This window comes from Adelges cooleyi, unplaced genomic scaffold, assembly GCF_023614345.1.
Source record: "Adelges cooleyi isolate 19-005CV unplaced genomic scaffold, UGA_ACOO_1.1 ACOO_flye_CR_arks_rails_tigmint_CR_PRNA_8, whole genome shotgun sequence".
Lineage (NCBI taxonomy): Eukaryota > Metazoa > Arthropoda > Insecta > Hemiptera > Adelgidae > Adelges > Adelges cooleyi.
In genome coordinates, this window is record NW_026096513.1 from 2,354,804 (window position 1) to 2,373,647 (window position 18,844).

Here is an 18,844-nt window from a genome sequence, read left to right on the forward strand (position 1 = left end):
ATATATAAGAAGCTATTAATAAGAGTTCATATTTTATAAAATTAGGAAAACATTTTTTTTTTTTGGTGAAAAATAATGTCAATTATTGCCAATAATGGCTAAGAGGTCAACACTTATACTGTGTCTCACTAGATTTCTACGCATCAACATAACCCATGTATTATATAAATTTGTTATGGAATATCAAGATTGTAATTCTATCAAAACACTTTTTTTTTTACACATTTCATTTTCGTATAGGGAAATTCTAAAATCCTGACGGAAGGAAATGGAAAAATTTTCATTTCAGAGATCAGTGTTGCCAAATCAAAAAAATTAAATATTGGAGAAAAGCAAGATGGCTGACTTCAGCGTATCACGACAGCTGACATCATATCTATCTATTTAGTCATGGATTGAACAATAATTGTTTGCTGATTACAATACAATATGATAATAATATCAGTTATCACTGTCGAGTTATCACTTATCGGTTATCACTCACGTGTAGATGTCTGCTGTTAATTATTATGTTTTTAACTAGCTAGCAACTAGTAGCTATTTCAGCTTTAGGCTTTAGCATCTAGTTCTAACTTCTGAAGTCGAAATAATTTTCATTAACTCCTTACATTTTTTATCTGCTTCCTAATAAATATTTGTATTACATAAATCCGATCTTCCAAAATATCAACTAAGTAATTGAATAATATATTACTGATATGGACCCTAATGAGTGAGTTGTGAATTTTTTTTTACAATACTTTTATAAATATTTACTCATTTCTCCTTTTGAGCAAACATTTTCATTAAAACTTACTTGAAATTCGTTTTTAGCAAAGTTAAAAATATCAACACATCAATGACTGATGAAGAACGCGAACTACTTGCTAGTAGTCTAGATGAAGATTTGGATGCCTTCATAGGTAATCTAAAACAGAAACCGTATGAAGATGGTTGGGATGAATCCAATTGGCGAGAAGTAGCTACTCAATAGTTATTGTTCTAAATTATTGATTAAAAATAATATGTGTTTTAGGAAATGGATAAACATCCATTTTTTATGAGTAAACCCCCCGATCCGACAGAAGAACTCTCACCGCTTGTTGAAGGTTTACAAAATTTACGATATGATCCAGATGATAACACTCCTGAAGAGTTAGCTGATAAACATAAGGAAGATGGAAATTTTAACTTTAAATGTAAAAAGTATAGACTGGCTATTATGTGTTATCAGGAAGGCCTTAAATTAAATTTTCAAAATGATCAGCTGCGTGCACAAATGTTTAACAACATGTCTGCATCCCATTATTTTTTAAAAAACTATAGGTTTGTAATTTTATTTAGGTATGCAAGTTGGATTTTTTAAATACATATTTAATTACATTATTTTTACAGATCAAGTTTGAAAGCAGCTGAGCAAGCTCTTAAATTGAAACCTGACTATGAAAAAACTATAATGAGAGCAATTAATTGCTGTGTTCAACTGAATGACTTTGACGATTGTATGGAATATTGTGACAAATTTCTTCAACGTGTACCTGATGACCAAACTGTAATAGACATTAAAAAAAAAGCACTCAAATCTAAGGTAAATATTTTATTTAGGTATGTCATAGCCATGTAATCGTAAATTATTGAAATACAAATTCATATATTTCTTACTAATAAAAAAAAGCCAGTACAGTGATGTCGGGGCATAGTGGGGACGGAGAGGTCACAGGTCTGCAGATTTTATTATAACTGAAAGTGATAAAATAACTTTTAAATAAATGCTTCGATGCGAATCTGTGAATAGTATGTTCAAACCAGTTATAGCGGTTTAGAAGATATCGTGGGACCAGCAATAATGTACTTAAAATTTAATATTTAGTCTTGTGTAGGGTTGATAAAATAAGGGTTGATCGTCTCTATACAAATGTACTGCCATAGTTACCCATATATCGTAATTAACAATATAATGAAGATATTTTCATTACCTGTTGACTGTTGATTCACTCACACATAGCAACCTAGAGACTGACTATGGCTAAAGTGTAAATTTACCCTATTTTTGGGGTTTTTCCTTAATAAAAAAAAAATTGACTACAGATTTTTGAGAAAATTGTATATGTTATAGTTCCATTTTAGATCTATCTTCGGTCTAATTTTTAGATCTAAATCTCAAAAGAGCATTTTGAGCAATCGTATTTTTAGGTAGAAAAATGTATACATTTTTTGGGTATTTTTCTCGATTTTGATGGGGAAGGGGTGACTTTTAAAAATGTTTAGTCCTCTAAAGTACCTTCCAGGTATGATTTCTGATCAATAGAGTTGCTACACGAAGAAATCGGTTCAGCGGTTTACGAGATATCGTGGGTCCAGACACAAATATAGAAAAAATAAAAACACATCACTGTAAAAACAATACCTTCTCAGCTTCGCACCGAAGCCAAAATATAACTGAATAACAACTCAAATAATATATAACATTTTTTTTTAATGTAATGAATTTAAATAAAAATTAAAAAATGTTTAATTAATTGTTCAATCTTAAATTCTTAACAATATTTTAGCTTTGATGCCGAGCTGAGAAGGTCTTCTTGAGAAAGTTTTAACAATAATGTGAATTTATTTTTTGTGTCTGGACCCAATGTATCTTCCAAACTGCTGAGCTATAACATATACATTGAGTACAATTTTCTCAAAAATTGAGTCAAAAGTTTTAAACTTTTTTTATGAATGAGGAAAAACCAACAAAAAGGGGAAAACTGCACTTTGATAGTAGTGAAGTTGAAAGTTGGGTATACTAAAATTACAACTTTAAACACACTCTTTGCCTTAATAATGCTTTTATCAATATTTAATATTCCTATTTACAGACACGCATCATTCATCAAATTGTTTACTTAAAGTGATAAGATATCACTTTCGATTATGATAATTCTGAAAACATGTGACCTCCGTGGTCCCAATATGGTCATCCCCACATGCCCCAACCTCACTGTATTCAGTACTGGCTATTATTTAAATAAAAAATCTTAAATTAAATATATTTATTATTATATTTAGTTACTTGAATCTGAAGAAAAACTGTATTTAAATGAAATAGTATTTCAAACAGTAAATAAAAATGTATTTCACATAATTATTTCTTATTTGGAATCGTGAAAAATGCCCGGGTTACGATAAATGTCAGTTGTTGAGCCTACTAATGTGCTGCAAGCATTGTTTATCTATCTTTACAAGGGACTATACTTAATTTAATAATAATTTTGTAGAAAATAATGGAAAAAGATCAAAGGAAGATGACGAAAGTCCAAAAACAACAAGAAGCTGAAAACCACAAACTATTAGACGAGCTTAATAAAAGAAATTTAGTAATATTCGGAAAAAAAAGTACTAAAAAATGACTTTATTGTTTATTACCACGTGAATTTAAGTTTTCTTTTCAAACTCCAGGTGGTCTAATTAAAGATTTATCAGTTTTGGATCCAAAAGTTCCAGGCTTAGTACAGAGAGTGCATTTGGTTGAAAATCGTCTTGTATGGCCAGTTACATTCTTGTATCCAGAATATCAAACATCCGATATTGTACAAGAGTTTCATGAAGATTCTATGTTAGTAAAAATTGAATATGTTTTATTTAAAAACAATTATCATCTGATTTTTTAAGTAAATTAAATATTAAGCGTCTTGTATTATATCGATATGAATGATGAAATTGAACTATCAAAATATTTCCAATATTGAGTATCAAATAAAATAATTAAAATTAATACTTATATATTATGATATCGATAATAATATGAGGTACTCGTTGTTTAGTTAAATAATTTCTGTTGTATCAGTCGAATGATTTTTTTTAATTTAATGTTTATACATACATTTATTTATATTTTAGGTTTTATGATCATCTGTTACAAATGTTTTCTGAACGACCAGAATGGGATGTAGAAGGAAAATATAATGCAGATATAGTAAATGTTTACTTTGAAGTTATCAATACTGCTAATATAAGTAGTGTTATTAAGATAGATAAATATAAATGTACCTTGTCAGAAGTATTAACCAAACTAAGGTAAATAAGAAAAAAATAATTTATATAAAACATATTATACAGAAAACAATTGTTTACTATGCCGGGTTGGAAATCTGTCTGTCATTTTTAAATGACACTTGATAAAATGTTTACAAATATGCGGAATTTTATAATGAATAATTTCCCTTTTTTTAAATTTTTTTTTATTATTAATCTAAAAATGTGTATACATGTATATATATATTTTTTTTAATCACCATTTATACTATAACATACAATCTTAATTATTTCAATTACGATTATACATCTATTTTAATGGTTTTAGATGCCCAATTGACAATGGGATGCCAGTTTTTTTGGTGTTTGTTGCTGGTGAGAAACATGAAAAAGATTTTTTAGATGCAGCCTCTTGAATATTAATTAATATAAATGTGAATACATTTTTAAAATGTTCAAGATTGTTCTCTTTGTATTGTTCTGTTATTATTGTTTAGTTCAAAATAAACATTTCTCTATTGATATTATTATTTATGTGTTATAAAATAATATATAATTCGTAGTTTCTAAACTTCAGTTTGAGCCTATTAATTTTGTTCTCCTAGTCACTCGAGTACACTGAACTGAATATTAAATATTTATTTCAGTGCTCAAATATAAAACTTAGTTTTAAATAGCAAAAACATTCTTTCTATGAATATTTTGGTCCCAGGAATAAAAGCATTTTTCAATTCAATAATTACACCTATTATTTTATTCGTTATATTCAAATTTTACTTAAGAAACCGACTAACGGATAAATTCAGTGCTGCGCACAACCAAAAAAAGTTACCTTTTTAGTATTTTTTTCAGAGCTCTATTGAATTTTTAAAACTTGGATAGTAATGTATATTTTTAATTAACTTATGAAATTAAGAAAAACTGGGTGTTTTAAAAACTATTTTTTATTAAAATAAATGTAGTTAAAATTATATGTCATGGCGATGAAATGGTTGACATGGAAAAGCTCTTATTAATTATTCTAAAATGACTTTATGAGTATGTAGTATAAATGTTAAAAAAATGAAAAACAAAAAATAATTCAATGTATAAAATATGTAAAAAAAGTAAATATATAAATTAATTATTGGATAATTAAAGTCTTATTAGACAAAGATCCTTTGGTAATTTTTTATCAAAACATACATTACTAATTGCTTAATTAGGTATATTATGTTATTCTATTCCATTCTTATTACTATTTAGCAACAGGGGTGCAAGTTGTTCAGAGAAACGAGTGTAATTTCTTTCTAGCTCTTGTTGATAACGCCGTTGGTCTGGTCCAATTAGTCCACGGTTTTTTTCTAAAGCATCAGCACACCTGAGAAAAAATAAAATCAATAAATATTTGTTGACACTTTAAAAGAATTGCAAAAATATGCATAGAAAAGGGGATAAAACCAGCTAAATAAACACATGTTGTATACATTAATTTCTATATCTGAATAAAACTAAAATAAAGTATGAACTCGTTGAAAACAGTTTTGGAAAAAATTAAAAATTTGATAAAAGTCCACATTATTAAACAAATTTAAGTTCTTTTGACTTATTTTTAAAGCTGTGGGCTTACTTTCTTGAAAAATCCTTAAAACATAGCCGTAGTTTATTTTGATGTCTGCTCATTAGCAAATTATTGTGGCTATTTGTGTTTTGTTGCTGGGATAGGAATACCGTAGCCATCTCCATAGGACCACAATTTACTGTAGTGCCTGTAATAATAATATAAATAATGAATAAATGTATAGACTATATCTACTTCCTTTTTCTACACTCAATGATAGTATAAATAAATACAGTAAAAATAATTTTATAAGTATTATATTCATTAGCTACTAGGTTATTGGGACAAACAATCGGATATCCAGTTAACTTATAACTAGCCCAATATATTTAATTTTGAAAGTTTTGCAATTGTTCAGAGACCAAACACATATTTTTTATTGATTTTACTTTCGACGCAGAGCTGAGAAGGTATGATTTTACAATGATGTTTTGTTTTATTATTTTTATATTTTTTCTTTTCTGAATCCAAACCCACAATATCTTGTAACCCGCTGAACTGATTTCTCCATATAGCAAGTGATATCATGATGTAGCGTGATCAGAAATTTTATCTAAAATGTACTTATTATGACCAAAAATTAAAAAAGTTTATCTTTTCCCCATCAAAATTAAGAAAAACACCCTAAAACTACATTTTTAATCTTAAAATTATGACACACTATAACTTTTTGAAAAATAGTCAAATTACTTCCAAACTTGCGTAGGAAATTCTTTAAATATATAACTACCAATATATTATAATGAATACACGAGAAATGCATTATCACTATCCTCTAGAAGGTTAGACATTTTTTCTTCACTTTCCATTTTAAAACTAAAAATTAGACTACAGGTAGATGTAGCCTGGCTTTATAAAATTTACATATTACTTTAAAAATCTGCAGTGTAAATTTTATAGCAGAAAAAAATAGTTACAATTTTGTGATATTGTCATTTGTTGATAATTCTTAATTTTTTTTAAATTTCTACAAGGTGATCATTTTAACGTAACATATTATTTTTTTTAAATTATATTCATTATGCAGTTTTTTTTCTTTTTAAAATATTGTTGTAGTTGTTTTAACTTATATTATGAATATTTCAATCAATCAGTTAACATTTTTAATAAACTATTCTTAATTTAATTCTCAACAAGTTGATAAAATTCACGCGTTTCCATTTTTTAGGGACACATTTTTTTTTTACTTATTCCATCCACATTAAACATCATAAAAGTGTTTAAGTAAAAGTAATTTTATCAATTTCAGCTATAATAATTCCTGAAGACTTGTGACCTCTCCAAACTCAATATGGTCCGTCCCCAATTCATAAATCAATCAACGACTGCTAATTTTAGAATGTGTAATGTATGAGATTTTAAAATGTTAATTATTACAATAGATGTTTTACCTATGCACCCTTGCAATACCATTTGTAACATTTTTGCATCTGCAGGCGTTTGATTAATACTCCTAGCCAACTCTTGGGTTTTTCTCTGCAAGTCTTCGATAGCCACTTCTATCGGCTGCATTACAATTACCTCCATGTGGTCACCATAGTTTTGTTCTACGGGTCGCCGACTGGGAGTGGTATTCGTACCTCGGTTATTGACAATGTTAGCGTTACCTTCAAATACTGGTATTCGTGTTAGTATATATGGAAAATGTCGTTCTGTTGTCAGCAAAGTTTTTCTTTTGTACTGATCCCTCAACTGGCACGCGTGAGTACGTCCATCATCGTCTAATGTAAATGGTGTGGAGTAAACAAACCTTTCTGCAAATGATACAAAAATATTACATTACACTTACGTATTATTATAATCTAATAATATGATTCCATGCATTTTTACTAACTTATGTTATCACTATTATCATTAGTACTACTCGATTGAATACTATGCAACGCCAATTTTAATGATGGCTCACTGCAAGGCTCTACATAGGTTATTTGAATATAGACTTTTTTTTTGTGATCAATCGATTCTCCTGATATTCTATTAGAATGCTTAACTGCAATAACATTTTCTGCACCATATTTATCTGAATAATGAGACTAAAAAAAAAAAATAGATTAAAATAAAATAATGATTTTTAGTGTAGGTTTGTTATAACATAAAATGAAGAGTTTATTTAACACATTAACCATTACCACTTTTAAAAATAAGTTGGCTCATCTCTTTATTATAAAATCAATGGCACTAGTAATTTCTCTTATTTTATAAAAATGTAATAACTAATAATTATTTATACTCTTACTTGTAATCTATCAAAAATCTCCGATAATTTAGTCAGTTGTGGCTCTTTGTAAATGTACTGCTTTCCACTAAACTCCAAATCATTGTTTTCATCTTCGCTTTCCCCGCTGCTTGTTTCTATGTCACCTATACCATTATAATATATACCAACTCTAAAATAGGTGCCATCGTAAAATGTTTCACTGTTTGGTTTTGATTTTTTTTGTTTTTTATCTAACATTATGTAAGCTTCTCTCAATTTCCCATAAGTCTCTGCCAATCTTCCATATCTACTGATATCCTCTTTCACATCACCACCATAGCCACGTTCTATGAGAGGAATCAATAAATTATTATAGACCTTCGCCATTTTTTCATACATTGATGCTTTCCACAATAAATCTGCCGATTTTTGTAATTCTATTGTTATCAAATCTAATAAAGAGTAGCAGGAAGATGAATCCCCATCTAATGGTTTTTCTAACAATGTTTCCTCACACATTTCATACAAATCGTTACTATCTTCAAATAACTCCTCAGACACCGCGCATTCCTCTATTAAAACATTCGGACTTATAGACTCTAAACAAGCAGCACCTTTACAAACAGACAAATTATAGTGTCCATTATCACTCCTCTTTAAATATTCACACAAAAGAGCAGTGCCATTTATGTGGCACATGGCTGCTTCACAATAATTTCCATTCTGAAAAAAAAAAGTGTTATTAATTACTCAGTTTGACAGTTAAACTGTAATGTATTTGGTATTACTTTAACATGAATAGAAGCCATACGTTGCAACCATCTCAGTCTCAATTGAGGCATTAGACAAGCTGACGCTTGTTGATATCCACAAGCTACCGAGTACATAAATTCTAAAAGGAGCTGCGAATCTTCCGATGAGATCAAGAGTGATGGGTTCATTACCAATGAAGAATCCCCGACATTGGTTTTACGTTTCATAAGCTTATATATTTTATTTATTGATTCTATAACTTTGAGCATTCCGTCTACAGTTCCTCTCACCTTCAATGAATACAAATATATTTTATTTTTATACTTGCCAATTCAAAATCATTGTCAAAATACCTGATCTGCAAACTTTGTACTTAACATAGTTGCACCATTGGAACTACTAGAATCAATGTTATCGGCATACTTCATTACTGCTTGTAAAGCCAACTTAATTCCTCTGTAACGCTGATTATCAATAAAATTGCAATACCATAGATCTTCAGAACCCTTTTTCTCTAAAAGAGTACTCAACGCTAATGCTCCATACATTTTCACACGTGGAAAATTCTAAAAATAAAAACCATAAGACTTTAAAGTGTTTAAAATGTTGTATAACTATTAAATAAATACAAAAATTCTTAAACTAAAACTAAAAAAAAAATACGACAATTTGGGAGAAGGATGGTATTCTTCGTTTTTGGATACTGCCGAGCCAAATAAAATCATAAATAAAACCCTTATATTAAAACAAGCTCTTGATGTAAATTAACATTTATATGTGGGGGATTAAATTAAGAAAATAATGGTGAGAAATCATTAATGTCTAGTTTTTTTACAGTCTAGCCTTAGACACCCCTCAAAAAATTACACAAATTTCTTTACTGTGAATATAGTACAACTAGAATTTGCATTTAATAATAATTTTGATTAAGTAAGAAACACCTTTTACAAAAACTAACACGTTCCATATTTTAAAATAATTTTTTCTAACAAAGACTAGCACATTTACAGTTTTTTCAACAAAGAAGTAACATACTTGATTTTTCCTGACAAAAACTAACACTTTTTTCATATACTTAAATAGTAAAACCTGTGAGTTTTCGTGAGAGAAAAATCAACAGTTTTAGTCTTTGTATGGAAGTTTAAAGTGTGTTAGTTTTTATAAGGGAAATCAATATATTGGGCATATTAAATAAGAATATAAATAATTTCTAACTTACGTTATCTAAATTATAATTGACTCTCATTAACCAATAAAAAGTTGCCGATGCTTGCATTAAAATGGAATCCTCATTACAATTGCATTTTTCTCCTTGTAAATAAAAATGACATAAAACTGCTAAACATGTTTTTTGTAAAAGTTTATTGCTATCAGTTTGATCAATTGATTCACAATCACAACCAGAATCTCCATCGTCTTCATAGCCTTGATCACTATTAGTGAATAACAATCTCGGATACTGAGTTATGGTAGAACGTACTATTTCGAAAGTCTTTTTCAATGCACCAATACTAGGAGCATCTTTAGTACAGTTATTCGGGTAACTCTGATATTGATATGTTTTCAGAGCTCTCAATAACACCTTAAAAGCTAGTCGTACAGTACTTGGCACAGTAGCAGTCACCGTTAACTGTGTATTCACTCCTTTAGCTCTTGATGACACTTGAATTATGTTTTCTAGTGTATCCAATACAATATAGCCGACATCATTTGCAAGCAAATTCTCAGTGCTTAATTCATAACTACTAACATCCGAGCACTTTTGTGATTTACTACGATAACGTAATTGCCGTAATGCGTTAACTGAAGTAGATGATGAAGATGCAATAGTGTTGCTTCCATAATGCATTAGATCTTTGTTCCATCTTACTTTAGTGTTTGTGTTGGCAGCACTTTTTCTTCTTTCCATTAGATCGTTTCTAGCACCTTGTCGTCCCAATATCACATCTTCCAATCGGGATTTCACATCGTCTACAGATTGTGATGGAACTGTGGATACACTATTTATGCTTGATAACGATTGATTATTTTGATTAACGACAGGAGGTAAAGAAGCGTAAGATGATACACTAGATGTGGTGGCAGGGCAATGCAACGATAAAGATTTGCACAACTTTGATGAATTGTTTTTCTTTTTATTATTAACGTTAACGTTATTACTACTGTAGGCTTTGTATCTAAATCGCTCGACACATAAATTCATCAAAGATAGTAAGTTGTTAGCATGCCATGTGGATAATGCACTCAAGTACTGAGTTAAAGGTTCGTTGTTAAAGTTGTCCACAACTTCTTCTCTTATATTTCTCAATATCCATAATATAGAAACCAATATATTTTGAATAGCCTTTTCAGACAATAACGATGAAGTAGATGCCATAGCAGCTTTTACACTTGATATACTTGATGATGATATTGCTTCAAACGATACTGTTCTACGGCTACTTCTTCTACTAGGTTTTTCGTCATCATCATCAAAACTTTCAAAATTGTCATTATCAAGGTCATCTTGGTCAGATAGAAGTATGCCTAACAAAGCTTGATCTTTAATAAATATACTCAATATTGGAACATAAAGCCAAGCTACAGTAACTTTTAATTCATTAACTTTTAAATCATGTTTTTGAAGAAGCCTTATGATTAGTTCAGTGGCTTTTTCTTTAACTTTTGAATCATTAGTAGGAGACCTTAGTACTTCAACAAATTCTTGAATTACAAGTGAAGAAAGATAATGATTTTTCCTATACTCATCACAGATATCTGTTAAAACTGTAGAATCAAGGTTATTATGTAGTAAGTTAAGTTCTACATAATACCGATGTTCAGATAAGATTTTGAAAAAATCTAGCTGTAAAAAATTAAAAATTGTAAATTATAATTATCATGATTTAATAGTATTTAAAAAAAATACTTAGGTTTAAAAAAAAAACATCAAGACTGATTTTATGTATGTATGTACGGGTTAATCAATTTAACATAAGACACTCATTATCTCAGAAAAAAATTACAATTATGTAGCTTTTCTGTTTGCAAACATTTTTATTAATGTTATTGTACATTATCATAAAATGATCAAAAGTTTATCTTTTTAAGTATATTCCTGTGCGCTACCAACTTTTGAAACTTAAATGGTAACTTATATTTTTAATTGTCTTTTTGAAAGTATAATAATTAACTAAATATGTTGACTAGTCGAGTACTAATTTTGGATAATTATTTATAAAATTAATAATATTTATAACTTAGTAAGGGAGATAGTGTAATATTGTACAATAACATGTTTTCAAAAAGAAAAAATATAAAATTGTAATTATTTTCTGAGATGATGAGTGTCTTTCATTAAATTGTCTACGCTGTACATTTTAAAATTCATAGAGTAGTAATGTCGCGCCAACAAAGCATTTTATATATATATATATTTTTTTTTTTATCTGCATGTGCATCTTAGACATATTAGTGTTATTCATTTTTCATTTTCGGGCACATTTTAGGAATTTAATTCCTAAATGTACATTACATATAGATCTTATGGCATAGGTACCATTAAATATTTAAATTTTAGCTTTCTACAAATATTTTTATAAAACTAGTCTATATAAAATGGCATGGTTGTAGTTTTATGTAGTACCTTTAAGCTTGATAATATTGAGTATGATCTTTTATTATTGCCAACAACTTTCTGTTTTGCAGTCATTGTGATAACATACTCTCCTATCAAAGCATATACATAATTCAATCCATTTTCATCATTAATAAATACTAGCAATAAGTCCCTGAGAAAACTTGCTATGTTATTATTTAATAATCGTGTACGCTAAAAATACAACACAAATATTCAATTATTTTTTTTTTTAAATGAAAATGTGAATGTGAACTGAAAATGTTTTTACCTCTAAATAAGTATTGCCTTTATCTGATGTAATAATGCATTCAGCAATATATTTGTAGAAGTTTATTAGGAGATTACGTAAGTCTTGCAAAAACTGTCCAGTGAATCTAGCAATTCCAGGTATCTTATTCGTTTCATTATCATCATTATACAATGTGACTCCAAGTGCCATACATTTGATCAGAGCGTCAAAAAAGAAAGTTGAATCTGTAGCTGCCGCAATACGCACGTCAGTGCATAAAATCCATTGCTCAATTATACATTGTTGAAGAGCTTGAAGTCTGTTTAATGCTTTGGAACGTTTTAGCAACCATTCATCATGTTGTATTGAATTATTGATACTACTTGCATAGTTTGTACGACTGCCTCCTGTAACACGTTCAGTTACAGTTGAACATTCTGGTGTGCGTTTAATATCATAGTTACCAGTTGTTTTTGTAAAAGTTGTACCATACGCTTTGAAAACCGAATCGCTAAATGACGAACTAATTTCTTTATCCGTTAATGGAGATGAACCATCAGAAGAATCCACATATTTTTTCTCTAGATCAAAATAGTTTTCCAATCTTTCACCATTATATTCTTCATTTGTTAAAATAGCACAACCAAAATGATATCTGATATAACTTTGAAGTACTTCATTTCCATTTTGTTCCTAAAAAATAATTATAAATACCATATCACTCTAAAATAAAATAATATAATAATCAAATAGTAATTTTTTACTTTTGTTATTATAAAGATTAGTTGCTGTAGAGTATGAAAAACTGAAGTACCAATGTTCATTGTATCAACACTGTTCATGCATCTGGGCGGTTCCACTAATAATGAAAATAGTTTGTCTAATACAACATTTATGTATTGAACCAATGGCTTAATTGCAGTCCTAGTAATATTCGTTAACCTGTATGGAAATTATTCACATTAATAGAGACAACTATTATAATATGAATTAAATTTTACAATTACCTGTGTTTCAGTTCCGACTCAATGTTAGATTCTGCTAATCGCCTGGGTAATTTGTCCCCTCCAGCTTCACAATCTTTTAATAGAGGTTCTAACAGACTACAGAAAGAAAAAAAGCTATTTAATGCTGTATCTCCGGGATGTACTGAAGACACGGGTTTTATGTGAACGACAAAATGTGGCTTATGATTGTCAAGCCACTCGATGCCCGGTAATGCCACATCAGCAGTGATATAAGAATAGTTTGCCAGTATCGGGTCAATGGGATGCAAAGCTACTGGCAGATTGTATTCCCCTTCTACCAACGCCCTGTCTTTCAATAAAGGCAGCCATGTGTATCCTACTGGAGTTTCCAATGACTGGAGTTGCCCTACACCGACTTTCTTGTCTTTATCTCCGTCTTTTCCTTTGCTACAGCTAACATGGTAAAATGTAAAGAGTAAATGATAGTTTTTGCTTCCATTTTTATCTATTCCATCGCCTTTGCACCCATGTATATCAGCAGGAAGCTTTATTTTAACTTCGTCATAAAATGAAGGCCATCGTTGATGATAAGTTACCGATGTGTGTGCTTCATTTGTGAATAATGTTGCAAAACCATTTTCCCCACTTCCACCATCTCCATTAAATATAGCATGCATAGCATCTTCTGGCTGATGTTCACCACACATGAGCTGAACCTTCACTGTAATGTTCCTTGCTGAGCCTGTACGACTTGACAAGTTAAGTTCTTTAGGATACACATAAAGGAGATTTCTATACACATAATGGGGTGTGGCAATATTAATGATCGATGAGTTACCATTTGCTGTGGAACTAACTGAGGAAAACTCTAAAAGCTCCCTCACAATACAAGCTGAACTCTCACTACTCGTGTCCTTTTTACTGTGGTGATTCCTACTAGCTATTGGCAAAAGATCAGTCGTATATAAATTTTCTAATGAACTATCAGTGATTGTAAATGGAGAAATGTCTAATTTAATACACGTTGGTGAACTTCCATGGTGATTAGTCGTGTTAAGATTTTTCAATTTTTTTGATGCTAGAATTCCAATGCCACCCGGTGATGATGTAGCATTAGATAACAGTGAAGAAGTGCCAGAACTGCAACTTACACCTGAAGTACTGCTAGATCCTTGATCTGCGGTGTTTCCACTCCATGTTTGACATTTAAATTCATGTAGCAATTTATAAAGGTCTTCATCTTTCAACTTGTCAGTTTCCTGGCAAATATTAAACATCGAGTTTAATTAAATAATAATAATCTGTATTTTTCAAATAATTTAAACAGCTTGAGTATTGAAAGTTAATCAAACGTGGAAAAAAAAGGTATACTTGCTTGTTTAAAAAAGCCATTTATTGTTAAAGTGACTGGACGAAAGTCAATAGCAGCATTATCGGTAATACTAGGATGCCGACTACTGCGTTTTCGGCGTGAATGATCACTAATACTTTGAGTGGCACCAGTACTACATAAAAGGTCTTCTTCTGACCAACTGTACCTTCTTTGTTTACGATGATGTTTTAATGGACGCTCAGTAGTAGCGGCTGCATCAATGCCTTTATAAGCACTGTCATTATAGCTGACATAGCTAGATGTATTACTAATGCGGCGATCAAGAGACCCTCTATGCTCTACCATTGTCGTTGTCACAAGATGATCTGTTTGCCCACCTGATCCTGACCACTTTTTACGAAACTTTTCAAACTCACCCAAACCAAACCGGCTATCTAAAATACCAAAATAATAGGTTTTTTTGAAAATATTAAAATGGCAAAATAGCTTAAAAATAAATTAAAGCAAAAAATAAAATGTATTTATTTTGTTGTATAAATAAATTATATGATAGTCTTATTTTGTTATTTACTTTTACATATATCTCAAGTTAGAAAATACTAAGTACTTAAGCTTCATTGCAAAGCTGTATTGGTTATATATATATATATGTATATATTTTATAAAAATATTACCTAAGCTGTTTGTAGTATTTTGATTACTACTGTTACGATCTAGACTATCCATAGATGAAGAACTCCTATGATTTGATCCAAATACATCAGCAAGATGCACTGCTGTCCATGCGTATGGAGTTCTGTAGCGTAAATATGTTTTTTCAACGTTAGTTGCAGGTAATGTACTATTATCATTACGCTGCTTTCCTTGGAGTGGCTTTTCCAGTCTAATCACTAAAAATAAATCCTCTCCGAGTACTGTACTACCTTTGCTACAATTGGGTATATCTATGACGCACGCGTTTCGATGACGAGTTAATGAAGTGTGATTTTGCAAATCCAAATAACAATTTTCTGTTAATTTGCGCCTTGCACGCAAATCATACACTGCCATATAACCAGAAAGATTGGGCATGTTAGACACATTACTTTGATTTGTTCCACTTGATGATTGAGATGTGAGCGAATCAGATGTAGCATACCCAGACACAGTGTCTTGTGGCGTAGTTCCAGCATCACTGCATTCCAAGTGTATGCATTCTACTAGCAAACGACAAAAATGATGCTGCATACCAGTATAATCTCGTGGTACCGGTATATTTGCCAAAGAATCATCGTCACAGTTAGAATTCTCTATTTTATAAAAAGAGAACAACCTGGTATGCTGTGGGATATAATAAATAACATAAGTAAAAAAATATATAAAAGAAATACTTTCTTATAATTTGTATGTACCTGTTTAAAACTATTTTTTGATTTCTGTTTAGATCCGTAATTTTTATCATAATGTAATATATCATCCAATAATGGTAGATCAGTAGTATGACTACTGGTATTATTGTTGTACTTGGTGGCGGAAGGAACGTTATTTGTGATAGGTGGTGCAGGAGGAGGTTGTGAAGGATGTGTCTTTATATTATTACGCAATTTTGTTGCAGAAATTTGAGAGATTGAGTTATAGCCAGCAGTTGATGGTGCCGAAGCAGCCCTGTGAAGTGATGCAGATGACGTTTTACTTACTGAACTCACATCATCATCATATACAATTAAGCTTTTTGAAGAGGTGTTGTCAGATGATGAATCACTGCTATCGGAAAAATACTCTGAAAGTCGATGTAGACTTTCATTGTCATCGTAGTGTTCATTATCAAATAAATCTACCACCAGCCAATCCCTTGTATAAGTGCTAATAATTTCTCGAACATGTCGTGCACATTCCGAGCTAAAAATAGGGCAAATATAAAAACAAATCTTTACATTTAAAAATAACAACATAAATTATGCTTATAATTTAAGAACTTACAGTGACTGTTCGGGGACTGTGAGTGTACGTGTGCGTATGTTGCGCTTTATAATGTATACTTTTGGAGGTTTTAAGGACTTAATAATATTATGACAGTGAGATTTTTTAGTTATTCTACTAGAATTCGTAAAATGTGTGGCACTATTACGATCCTGTATTGCTGTTTGTCTTCCAGTTGTCGTATTGTGTTCTATAGGAGCACGCAATGTTGATGATGAAGATGACGACGAATTAGATGACAACAGTGATGACGAAGATGGCGAATTCATAGTGCCATCATTGTTAGCAATAGTATTTGCAGGAACTCCAGTTTTTAATGCAGCAAACGCCCTATGATTTTGTTGTTGATGCATTGCAATTTAAGTCTACTAGAGATCGATGATATAATTGAGAACAGCAGTAAAAAAATGAATAGTTAAAATAAAACACTATTAGGCTTAGTTAAAACTTAAATCACTTATTAAAAAAAGGTTTATAATAATATGTAATGCAATTATTGCTAAATTAGATACATGCGATGAATAATTATTAAAAACTATCCTACCTATATAGGAAACTAATACCGCAAAAGTATTATATAAACATTAGGTCAAACTTCAACCATTGCATACCAATTTCATATCTTTTTTTGTATTCATCAATCACCATCATCATCATCATCATAATATTATTATTATTGATACTTGATAAATCGGTGAACCCTACCCGGTCCCACTCCCGGCAGCATCAACAACTATAGCCTATAGTAGTTATAGCTACTGCAAAACCGGAAACGGATATGTAAATTGTGATAAAGACAAGTGTACAAAATAATATTTCGGTATCGATGTGAGATGGAACTGGGGAGTGGTTGGTATTAAACATGAAAAAATAAACAGGCGTGTCTTCAATTTGTGTTATCAATTTTTACAACATGCAGGCTGGTTAACTTTCGTAATAAATAAACAGCCGCCCGAGAAAACCGGCAGCCATTTTGTCATTATCACACGTTGCTGACGTACCTCTACTCTGTTCCAAAGGAGTATATACCAGAGCTGGTATAATATTCTCTTGGAAACGTATTAATACTTCTACGATTAATGATTATGTCCTCTTGAAAATAATTTTAAGTGCTAACGCCTCTCGGCTCTCTTTAACCCTCAACGCGTGTTAAGGTTTAGAGTTTAGTGTGTAAAAACCGTTATATTTCAAAGATTTATGAAAGGTTTCATTCAGCCTCTTTAGAGTAAATTTTTTTTAGTGTGGAAAAACTTTATAAAAACAAAAATGTATTAAAAGATAAACTTTCCCCCCAAATTTCTTTAATAATTTTACCTGATTTCTTCATTTTTAATATACGTATTTTATTACAATTAATTACGCATACATACTAGTTGCATATTTATGGCGTCCTCAAACGTTCATTAGACACGAAAAGCTTCCATGCTAGCAGCATCTCTTAAAAAGTAGTTGATTAGCCGTTAACGTGTTTAACTTGGTAACTCCTGACCAACAATTCAGAAAAAATAAGAAGTTAATAATAATTCTTCGACACTGACTACCAGTAGAAATTATCAGGTTTCAAGTTAGACCCCAGTTAATTTACAGCATTAGAGGAGTATAAAGATTAATTGATTTTATTTTTTTATAGTAAATTTAAATACTTAATACATAAATAATTCTAAAAATATTAATTGCTTAGACTCCAAAAATACTGGTTTACACCCTAGTTTCATATATTATGCGGCTTAAATAAATAATAACATGGTGCTACAGATTCTAAATTTTTCAAGTGACCTAATAAAGGTCGAGTCTAACCTAAAACCACGTTAGAATTTTTTTTACTCACTCAAATATTTTATACCTGAAGTCAGTATTCCCAAGAGTAATTTTATTTAACAATAAATTTAATTATTATGGGTATAAAAAATTGTTCAAATGTGGTTTTATGTTACTACACTGGACCCCTACTACAACCTGCACTAGATCACTTGAAAAGTTTATTCAATGTTTTTTTTTTTTGTAGCACTAATTGTTCATAACGATATTAAACATTTTCCAAATTACTTATTTTTTTATTCTTTTAGACATTTTTGTAACGGAAAATGTAAACCAAATGTCCTCGAATAAAAAAAAAAATGAACAATAATGCATATATGAACAAAAATATTTTATATCATAATAATAATTCTTCATAGTCATTCTAAAATAATA

General features: G+C 30.2%; 2 protein-coding genes across 3 annotated transcripts; one reads left to right on the forward strand and one right to left on the reverse strand.

Annotated features, from left to right (window-relative positions):
- Positions 1–463: 463 nt before the first annotated feature.
- On the forward strand, positions 464–4,523 carry LOC126845684 (DNA polymerase interacting tetratricopeptide repeat-containing, protein of 47 kDa). The gene is made up of 8 exons (XM_050584499.1): positions 464–712; positions 814–958; positions 1,016–1,305; positions 1,375–1,567; positions 3,237–3,354; positions 3,418–3,574; positions 3,859–4,035; positions 4,322–4,523. Exons 1-8 carry the CDS (start codon positions 699–701, stop codon positions 4,407–4,409), a joined length of 1,182 nt encoding a protein of 393 aa, XP_050440456.1. The 5' UTR covers positions 464–698; the 3' UTR covers positions 4,410–4,523.
- Positions 4,524–4,988: 465 nt separating this feature from the next.
- On the reverse strand, positions 4,989–17,461 carry LOC126845608 (dedicator of cytokinesis protein 6). Of its 2 annotated transcripts, XM_050584364.1 has the most exons (18): positions 17,196–17,461; positions 16,652–17,019; positions 16,084–16,570; positions 15,367–16,012; positions 14,735–15,126; positions 13,399–14,618; positions 13,156–13,333; positions 12,856–13,084; positions 12,431–12,798; positions 12,169–12,354; positions 9,763–11,388; positions 8,897–9,109; positions 8,579–8,833; positions 7,830–8,513; positions 7,428–7,626; positions 6,985–7,347; positions 5,603–5,741; positions 4,989–5,353 (listed from the first exon to the last, which is right to left on the reverse strand). In XM_050584364.1, the coding sequence occupies exons 2-18, from the start codon at positions 17,002–17,004 to the stop codon at positions 5,209–5,211; spliced, it is 7,683 nt and encodes a 2,560-aa protein (XP_050440321.1). In that variant the 5' UTR covers positions 17,005–17,019; positions 17,196–17,461; the 3' UTR covers positions 4,989–5,208. The 2 variants fall into 2 exon arrangements, with proteins under 2 accessions (XP_050440321.1, XP_050440320.1); XM_050584363.1 differs by having other exon boundaries at positions 16,652–17,461.
- Positions 17,462–18,844: the final 1,383 nt, after the last annotated feature.